Source organism: Primulina eburnea, chromosome 2 (assembly GCF_022965805.1).
Source record: "Primulina eburnea isolate SZY01 chromosome 2, ASM2296580v1, whole genome shotgun sequence".
NCBI lineage: Eukaryota > Viridiplantae > Streptophyta > Magnoliopsida > Lamiales > Gesneriaceae > Primulina > Primulina eburnea.
Genome location: NC_133102.1, coordinates 36,295,015 through 36,303,917, shown reverse-complemented (window position 1 = coordinate 36,303,917; position 8,903 = coordinate 36,295,015). Strand labels below are relative to the sequence as shown.

The 8,903-nt window shown below is 36.9% G+C and overlaps 2 protein-coding genes across 4 annotated transcripts; one reads left to right on the top strand and one right to left on the bottom strand.

Moving 5' to 3' along the window:
• Positions 1-503: 503 nt before the first annotated feature.
• LOC140823068 (ENTH domain-containing protein C794.11c) lies at positions 504-2,567 on the top strand. Of its 2 annotated transcripts, none has more exons than XM_073184176.1 (4): positions 504-768; positions 1,101-1,223; positions 1,314-1,475; positions 1,694-2,567. In XM_073184176.1, the coding sequence occupies exons 1-4, from the start codon at positions 638-640 to the stop codon at positions 2,220-2,222; spliced, it is 945 nt and encodes a 314-aa protein (XP_073040277.1). In that variant the 5' UTR covers positions 504-637; the 3' UTR covers positions 2,223-2,567. The 2 variants fall into 2 exon arrangements, with proteins under 2 accessions (XP_073040277.1, XP_073040278.1); XM_073184177.1 differs by lacking the exon at positions 504-768 and adding an exon at positions 778-935.
• Positions 2,568-2,633: 66 nt separating this feature from the next.
• On the bottom strand, positions 2,634-7,386 carry LOC140823067 (U-box domain-containing protein 33-like). 2 transcript variants are annotated; one of them, XM_073184173.1, is made up of 8 exons: positions 6,981-7,386; positions 6,012-6,130; positions 5,685-5,791; positions 5,190-5,349; positions 4,775-5,107; positions 4,109-4,654; positions 3,095-3,814; positions 2,634-2,966 (listed from the first exon to the last, which is right to left on the bottom strand). In XM_073184173.1, exons 1-8 carry the CDS (start codon positions 7,240-7,242, stop codon positions 2,784-2,786), a joined length of 2,430 nt encoding a protein of 809 aa, XP_073040274.1. In that variant the 5' UTR covers positions 7,243-7,386; the 3' UTR covers positions 2,634-2,783. The 2 variants fall into 2 exon arrangements, with proteins under 2 accessions (XP_073040274.1, XP_073040276.1); XM_073184175.1 differs by having other exon boundaries at positions 5,190-5,328.
• Positions 7,387-8,903: the final 1,517 nt, after the last annotated feature.

Below are 8,903 nucleotides of genomic sequence, written 5' to 3'. Positions count from 1 at the left end.
TGAGTCATCACTATCTTCCATCCACAAACTCCTATTTAATAAATATGGACTAAATAGATTAGACAATTTAATGATGGTAAAAATTTGGGTGATATAGTCTCACGGGTTATATTTTATGAGATATATCTCTTATATGGGTCATTCATAAAAAAATTTTACTTTTAATACTAAGATTATTAATTTTTATTGTGAATATTGGTAGAATTGACCCGTCTCACAGATAAAGATTCATGAGAACGTCTCATAAAGACCTACTCTTTAACGATTTAGATGTATATCAAGATTTTTATATCAAATTTTTCTTTAAAGAAATAGTGATACATGGATAGAAAAACTTTTTTAAAGAAATCCTAAATAATCCATTTCAAGATATTTAACTACTGGATTTTAATTTTATTTCTTCCTTATATTTGAAATAATTTTTTTAAAAATTATATTTGAGATACGTAGCTTAGAGTGAAAATAACATAGAGAAAGTTAGACGATGACATAACTATTTACCTTATTAGTAGTATTCAACTACCCTTTTCGTTTGATATTGCTGTCTCATTTGCTAACACCAACTCCATTTTCCTTCAACAAATCAAACGAACAAGAATTAGATAGAATACTCGATTAAAACTTGGAAATCAAGAAAATGTCAATCCTAGGCAGCAGCAACATGAACAGACCTCTGTTCCACGAATTCAAGAAACAGGCTTCTTTCTATCTCAAGGAGAAGATCAAGACTGCCCGATTGGCGTTGACCGATGTCACACCAGCCCAACTGTAATCTCCCTGATTGATTTATTAGTTTTTAACTTTTTTGCGCAAGAAAAAAATCTGTATCAGGAACACTTTACTTGCTTCCATGTGATATTTCTTTGTTAAAGTTTGAAACTTTTCATAATGGAAGTGAAGGGCAACCAGAGGTATCGGGAAGAAGCCATGCGCTGGTATAAAATTCTTCATACAATATTTCTTGTTCTGAGAAAAGAAATAAAGGGCCAACCAGAAAATTTGTCGGGAACAGGAAAAAAATAGCACAGATTTTTTTATTTACGGCACGTAAAAGTTTGAAACTAAAAGAACTGACGAGATTCTTTTGTTTTTGTCTGAAGGCTGATGGAAGAAGCTACAAATGGGGATCCGGGCGCGCCTGATGCCCGAACCCTGAAGATGATTTCCAGATCAGCTTTTGAAGTTGATGATTATTGGAGAATTGTGGAGATTCTGCACAAGAGGTTCGTTTGGATTGTGTGCATTAATATTTTCTAATTGATGTTTGGTGCAACCTATTTTAATTTAGTGTTTGCATTTTTTATGTGCTTCAGGTTAGTGAGATTTGAGAGGAGATTTTGGAGGGAATCATACAAAGCTGTGGTTGTGTTAGAATATTTGATGACTCATGGTCCTGAAAGCGTTGCAGAAGAGTTTCAAACAGACAGAGATGTTATCAAAGAAATGGAGAACTTTCAACATATTGATGAGAAAGGGTATATCATTCATTTCATGCAAATTATTTGCCACATTTTTTTTTCTGTGCATTGGTTTGACAAACGTTACAGACATAATTATCGATGTAAGAGATAATAACTATAGAAAAACTACAAGTATGCTGCATCTGGAAGTATGAGTTGAATTATTGAGTTTCTTAAAAAAAAATATGTTTTTTCTTGGATATCATACACTGAAAAATTGCTTGTTTGTGTAGTTTTAATTGGGGCCTAACAGTGAGGAAGAAAGCTGAAAGGGTATTGAAGCTTCTTGAAAAACGGCCTCTTCTCAAAGAAGAAAGAGACAGGGCAAGAAAGATTTCAAGAGGGATTCAAGGGTTTGGTAGCTTTTGCCACAGAACCTCATCAGGACAAGGAACTCTGCAAGAATCATCATCACTAAAAACATTTGATAGATGCAATTCCCAGTACAATGATCATGCCAATCAAGAGGATTTCTTTCACGAAGAAGCAGAAACAGAAGGAAAACCAGAGCAGCCGCGAGTCAATCCAAGAGTAGAGAGTTTCACCTCAGAAAACATCCTCACCAGAGGGGATTCGAAAGAGAATATGGCTCCAGATCAGGGAATACTTTTGAGGGAACTGAGTGAAGAGAGCTGGTTTCTCAAAGGGGAGTCGAATCCACTTTTAGATGACAAAAAAGATGAATCCAGGTCAAATGTGTTGATGCAGGATCATCACCCCTTCGATGATGCAGAGCATCCAACAACTGTGTCTTTGTTATAAAGTAAAGACTAGAGGCAAGAATATTAAAAGTTGTTGGAGATATACTTCGTGTGGAGCTCGGAAGATGTCAGATGCCACGTTTATTGCTGTTGTTCTGCAATACCCTCGTGCGATAGCCTATATGTTTCAATCTTCATATGGTAAATACTGTTGGGTTGTAGGATTTATACTAGAATTACATTCTATTCGATCCATATATAAACAACACGTGCCCTGTATTGTCAGTTACTTTGTAGAGAGGACTAGACTTAATGTTCAGCCTCTGTGTATTCCCATTTGGTGTTTCTTGATGCTCCTGTCACTGAAAAAAATAAATGAAATCTTGCTCGGACGTTTCGACTTTTATGCGTCAAACCCTGTATCAGATTTTCATTTCCTCAAATTTAAATCCTTTATCAAAACAAGAAGTAATTAACCAAATGAAACATGTTCGTGTATTGCAGCAAATCAAAGTACAACAGAATCTCTTCACTTCGACCTCTTTCATTTAGTTGCATTAGTAGCCAATTTTAAATATACCCTAACATTTACAAGGTTATATGGATACATATGAAAGTGATTTTAAGATTTGAGAAGCCAATCTTGGATAGCAAGCTTCAGTGCGTAGTTGGGAGTAAGATTTAGGTGACTTAACTTCAAATTGGTCATCGGAGATGTTTCATGCCCGTTACCCAACCATCCACGCAAGGCGTCTCCCTCGTACGTAAACCCATCCGCTGCTACCTGAGGGTTGTGCATTATTTCCTGTAAGAAAACCAACCAACATAACTTTAGAATGAATCAAAAATGGTAAAAATAAGAAACTAGAAAAGCATATCTTTATGTTGATCTGATTTGAGTGATTTAACTATTTGTGAAAAAAATTTACCTACCTGAAGAATCGGGCATAAGAAAAAAGATGGTACGGTTTGCTCTTCCAAGATACACAACCGATCCAGCTCCTCAACAAGAGATGGAGTCATCTCGGGTCTATCCCTACCACTTGATCCACAACATTGCAATCCCAACTCCACCAACCTCCTAGCTATATAGCCACACCAATCACCAGCAGATAAATCCAAAACTGATACAACTTTCCCATCGGATACTGCCCTGCGCACCTGAGCAACTAATCCTCCCAGCATCTTTCCAGTGACTAGCTGAAGTATGATTAAACCAAATGAATACATATCAGACTTGTGGGTGAGCATTCCGGTTCTATGAAATTCAGGATCTGTGTATCCAAAATCACAGCTTGATCCAGTACAATGTCGAAAACTAGGGCAGCGGAGAGTTTGACTCGCTACTAGCATATGATCTCCATAGTCGCCTAGTTTGCACCTGTACTCGGAATCGAGGAGTATATTACCGGGATTCAAATTTCCATGTACGATCTTTTCTGGTTCGAAGGAGTGTAAGATGAGAAGACCAGTTGCAATATCAGCAACCATTCGTGTTCTGACCTTCCAGTTAAGGTGGCAAATGTTATTGTTAAAAAGGTGATTCTTGAGGCTACCACAGGGTAAATACTCGTAAACGAGTGACAAGGATCCCGGACATACTCCGATCAAGTCAACAACTCGAGGATTGCGTATTTTAGCGAAAACTTGTGCCTTCATTCCCAAAGAAAAATATGGTTAGTGTTTTTAATTCTTAACGGTAGCAGACTAACAGGAAACACAGCCAAGAGTTTAGGTGGTTCCACCATATAGGCAAAAATACTTGAAGTAGCGCTCAAATGGATACAACTTTATTAGTCTCTCTTAGTTTCTATGGTATCACTGTAACTAAATCATATCAAAGATACATCTTAATCTTAGTATCATCGAATTTATCGCATATTATTATTTGATCGTGAAGTTAAAATTGAAAATTGATGAGAGTCATAGAAGAGAGACAGTATTTACTATTTTGTGGAACTCTGTCGGCCTCTGCATATTGTAGGAATGCAACTTCTTCACAGCAACAGTCTTACCCTCCAGTTCACCTTTGTATACTGTACCGTAACTTCCCTTGCCAACACGGAAACTCTCGGAGAAATTACAGGTAGCAATCTCAAGATCAGATAACGAAAATTCAGGTAATCTAGAAGCATCTGCCGCAAATCCGGTCAGTATTCTCTGGTCTGAGTCGTCGTTTGGTTTGTCTCCTCTCCATCTATCAACAAATTTCATTTCCTCATTCTTCTGTCTCCTAAGTTTTTGCTTCTCCTGCCGTACCGAAGCAATGGAAGCCTGCATAAACTTCAATTCTCCCGAAACTTCTTCACATCTAAGATTTGTTTCCCGAGCACGACTTTCCAAAAGAGAGATGCTCTGCACAGTCTTCTGCAATTGGCAAGTCATTTTATCTCTTTCCTTTAGCAGCTTTTCTTGTTCTTGTATTACAGGTGCATTCTCAGAATCTGCATGATGTTTAACTTCACCAGAATGAGCATCTTCCAATGACTTAACCTATTCAGAATAAGCAGATATATTTAAAACTCAATTAATATCATAATCATTCGCCCCTTTTTCAAGTTACAAACACAAAATGCTTGATGAACCAAAATGATTACAGAACAAAATTATTACCTTACTAATCCCTTCAATTGCTTCAGCTCCCAATTTCTCACTCTGTACGAGCTCAAGATTTGCTTCATCGCTCAGCTCATTAACATCCATTTTTAACTCCGCATGCTCAAACAATAAGCTTTCCTCCATAAACTTAGCTCTTGAAACAGAATATGCAGGTTCATCAGAAGTTGTGCATCCAGAGAAAGAGCTTGTACTACTCGAAGAAGTGGTGCATTCAGGGAAAGTGATCCTGTTTCTTGAAGACGCACTTTCGGAATAGAGAGGATCCCACAAGTTTTCAACACTAAGCAAACCAGCTGATGGGGTCATGCCAGCCGCATATGTCTCAGCCTGTGCACATTAGTTTTTTCTCCCAAGTTGGCTTAGATTGAAACAAACCATAAAAAAATGAAAAAAAGGTGCAAAAGATCACCTCATTCCTGTCAGAATTCGGTAGGGTAGAAATTGAGCTTTCAGTAGCTTGCCTAGTGCAAATCAATTTTCCTTCGTTTACGAACCACATCTCACAGTAAGAAGGGGCATGTTTTGCAGCATAACTTGCCTTATGAGACCTCTTTTTCCGTTTCATGTAACTGTAAGCAATTTATTAAAGCTGATACTTGAAAATGTTCTTTATAAATGTACTGAAAATAAGTAAGAGCATTTCTCAACAGCGATGGGACTAGAAGAGGGTAGTCACACCCCACAGGCAATTGCCCCTACTCCCTCTTAAATTTCCTATAATCATATAAAGTTCTACGCATTATATTACACAAAAATATAGTTCTGCCCTCCTTCCAAAGATTTTCGGATTTTAGTTTCACAAGCTTGTCTAGTGCAAATACGTTTAACTATGAAACAGAAACAATCAGCATATTAAGGGCTAGAAGGTAAACTGAGAAACTAAGGAGCGTAGTGAATTGCATACTTGGGAATGGATCCAATAACAAGTTTTTTAATAGCATGACGAACAACTAAATGTACAATTCCCTTATGAATCTCATCAGCTTCAATTGTGACAACACTTGCTTTAACCTGCAATATAGTAACACATTTCATAAATTACCATGAAATGAAATAACTTATTTTTACCCCAGGGAATTTGATATCAAAATGATCAAATGTATTTATATATTTATTTTACTCAATACTCACTATAATTATATGAACTGCGATGAGCTAGATAGTAGTTTACACTTTAGAATCACGCAAGAATTTGATATAAGCAGATATAAAAATGTTTAATGAAATATACCCTTGCTCTGCTGCATTTCATCAGGTAATTTGACAACAGCTTCATTGCTTCTCGCCTCTCCTGATTTATAAATGCAGTCACTGTTTCAGGATTCGCTTGACTTTTGGGCAATTTTCCCACTGTATGACAGATGAGAAACAAAACAAGTCATTAATAGCAATGCTAAGTACAGATGAATAGATCTTGAATTTTATCAAGTGCTCTGTTAGCGGGTGATACACATAATACGATTACAAATGAAACATCGCCATCGGTTTTGTCTCTTGGATACCCCAGAAAACAATACAGCAAGGATTTGGGATATTAACAAATAAAAGTTTCCCATCAAGAATTTGAGAGATTATTAAATAAGGAATCGTTATTAAAGAAATATGGATTTATTAGATAAAGAAATCCAAATGCTAGAAAATATCGATTTCATCTTCCAAAAACCAAATGTGGTCATAGAGTTGCTTGAACGATAATGATTAGGATGCAAACGAATCAAGCTTTTGTGTTTTTAGAGATTTCTGTAATATTAGTCAATTTAAAATTGAAATTATGGAACTCGAACATATTTAAATATCTTCGGGGCCAAATTCGAGCCCAAATTCTTTGACTGATCTTGTGAGCTTTAGTATATAAATATATTTAAAAATAAACACAAACAAAATTCTAGATTTTATCAACAGAAATTGATATTTAAGGTTGAACCAAATGACTCGATTTTGTACTCAAACTCCAAGTCTAGTTGAACTTAAGCCAATAAGTTTTTCGAGGAGCTTAGCTTAAGGACATTAATTTCGTACTCAAAACTCCAAGTCTAATCTTATCCTGCTGGTTGGCACAACAATTAATTACAGAAAAAAAAAGCTAGTTGACCCCAATTGAATACAACACTAATCTTGTTCTAGGAAGGTAATAAACACCAAAACATCAAATCAAATACTAATTCCATCACTAAAATTGAGGGGTAAAGATGAAACTTACAGAGAGTTGGAATGAGAGGAGAAGGCCTATGAACGTGAAGAAGGCAAATTTCGTCTCCCTGAAAAGTGTTAAAACTCCATTGCAGCAGAGCAACAGCCTTTTCCACCGACTTCCCCACTGCCACGTGCACTGCTCCGCTACCTCCCCCCAGGAGCTGAGAACTCATTGTTTGGCCAAACCCTTGGCAGAAATCCCCCTCCGGCGAAGACCCAGATAGGAGATCTTGCACAGCATCATGAGAGTAGCTCAGAAGCTCCGCCATTCTGCATCGACTCACCAAAGATGGTGGCTTTCTCGGTAAAATATTAGGTAAGGATATTACCTTTCGGAATCGTAATCGTTGTGTAGCAAGATTTGAAGACTTTTTATCTGGGGAGGTGGCTGTGTCATGTGGGATGAAACGGATTGGAATTTCCAATTTATTATCCAAGTGCTTTATTGGGGACCAAAGTTGTCTCAGGTTTGGATTTAGACGGTTTTAAAAAATATTAAAAAATCTTATAAGTTCACGATCAATTTTGTGGGGACCCGGACGCTAATCAAGTTCTTAATCATATTTGAGACTAATTAATCAATTATAAAACAGGGTCTAAAATTTTTTTAAAATACAAAGCGGAAACGTAATATAATTTACTCAAATTACATATTAAACATAAACATACAAATCTTGCGTTATCTACAAGAATTCAACTAGGTTCATCTACATATCAGTGCTGAATCCTATGTTGCTTCGAAGCCCGGATCTCCACGCTATCTAATCTTCTCTCATCCTCTTCTTGACCCTGATCCAGCCCCACCTGTTGTCATGCACACATACAAAACAAGACAACAGCCGGATAACTCCGGTGAGATATAAATATCCCAGTATAAACAATGTACACATGCAATCATATAAAAGCATATACGAAAGCATATAAGAATTACTCATAACATGTCTCAAATCAGAAACATAAATCAATATCAAACATTCAATAATCATGAATGATATAAACAATGTAAATCAACATGTCATATCAGACTCAACTCAACCGACGCGTCGTCTCAGACTCGACTCCACTGACGCGTCGTCTCAGACTCGACTCAACTCTATCATAGGGATCCCGATGTCTGGATATAGGTAATTATATCGAATCTCAGTCGATAGGAATGAATCAATCCCTAAACGGCATCGATATAATTAATATCTCCAGTGTCTGGGCGAATCAGCCGCAGAATTGACGACGCAGTCAATAACCTGACGAATCAGCCAGTAATTAGGCGAATCAGCCAATAATCAGACAACTCAGCCTGTAATTAAGCGAATCAGCTTAAGTTTAGACGAATCAGTCAATCACCAGACGAATCAGCCGGTGACTAGGCGAATCAGCCTATAATGGACGAATCAGTCAATAACCCGACGAATCAGCCGGTGACTAGGCGAATCAGCCTATGACTCAACGACTCAGTAATCAATACATACAGTCAGTATCTAAGCAAATCAATCAATGACTAGCGAATCAGCAGTCATTACATGCAGTGGCTATAAATCAATAGACTACAATCATCAATCTCATCAATTACAAGAATCAATGTAATAAACTAAGTATGTGATTTAGGGAAACTCGAGTCAAACCTTCCTCGAGTTGTGCAATCCCAACACAACATTAATTTATACCTTTCTTTCTGATACTTTGGCTCTGTCGAAGTCTCGAACTCAAAGTCTGTCAATACTCAATATGACATGACAATATCGAGGAGTATAATATCAATATATTACTCCAATTAAATCTGTTCTGCACAATACTCAATCTAATTCAATATAGACGGCATTACAGTATAATCTCAATATACCCAGCCATATCATATCAGTCAGATATCAATTCTAATATCTCATAATCAATAACAACTCAATTCTGATATCAAATAGGCTCCAAAACTACTCCG

Coding starts and splice junctions, on each gene's coding strand:
- LOC140823068 (XM_073184176.1), top strand. CDS start 638: ATGTCAATCCTAGGCAGCAGCAACATGAACAGACCTCTGTTCCACGAA. Junction 1,224..1,313: donor GTGGAGATTCTGCACAAGAG/GTTCGTTTGGAT, acceptor TATGTGCTTCAG/GTTAGTGAGATTTGAGAGGA. Junction 1,476..1,693: donor CAACATATTGATGAGAAAGG/GTATATCATTCA, acceptor TTGTTTGTGTAG/TTTTAATTGGGGCCTAACAG.
- LOC140823067 (XM_073184173.1), bottom strand. CDS start 7,242: ATGGCGGAGCTTCTGAGCTACTCTCATGATGCTGTGCAAGATCTCCTA. Junction 5,792..6,011: donor TGAAATGCAGCAGAGCAAGG/GTATATTTCATT, acceptor ACTATATTGCAG/GTTAAAGCAAGTGTTGTCAC. Junction 5,350..5,684: donor GTTATTGGATCCATTCCCAA/GTATGCAATTCA, acceptor AATTGCTTACAG/TTACATGAAACGGAAAAAGA.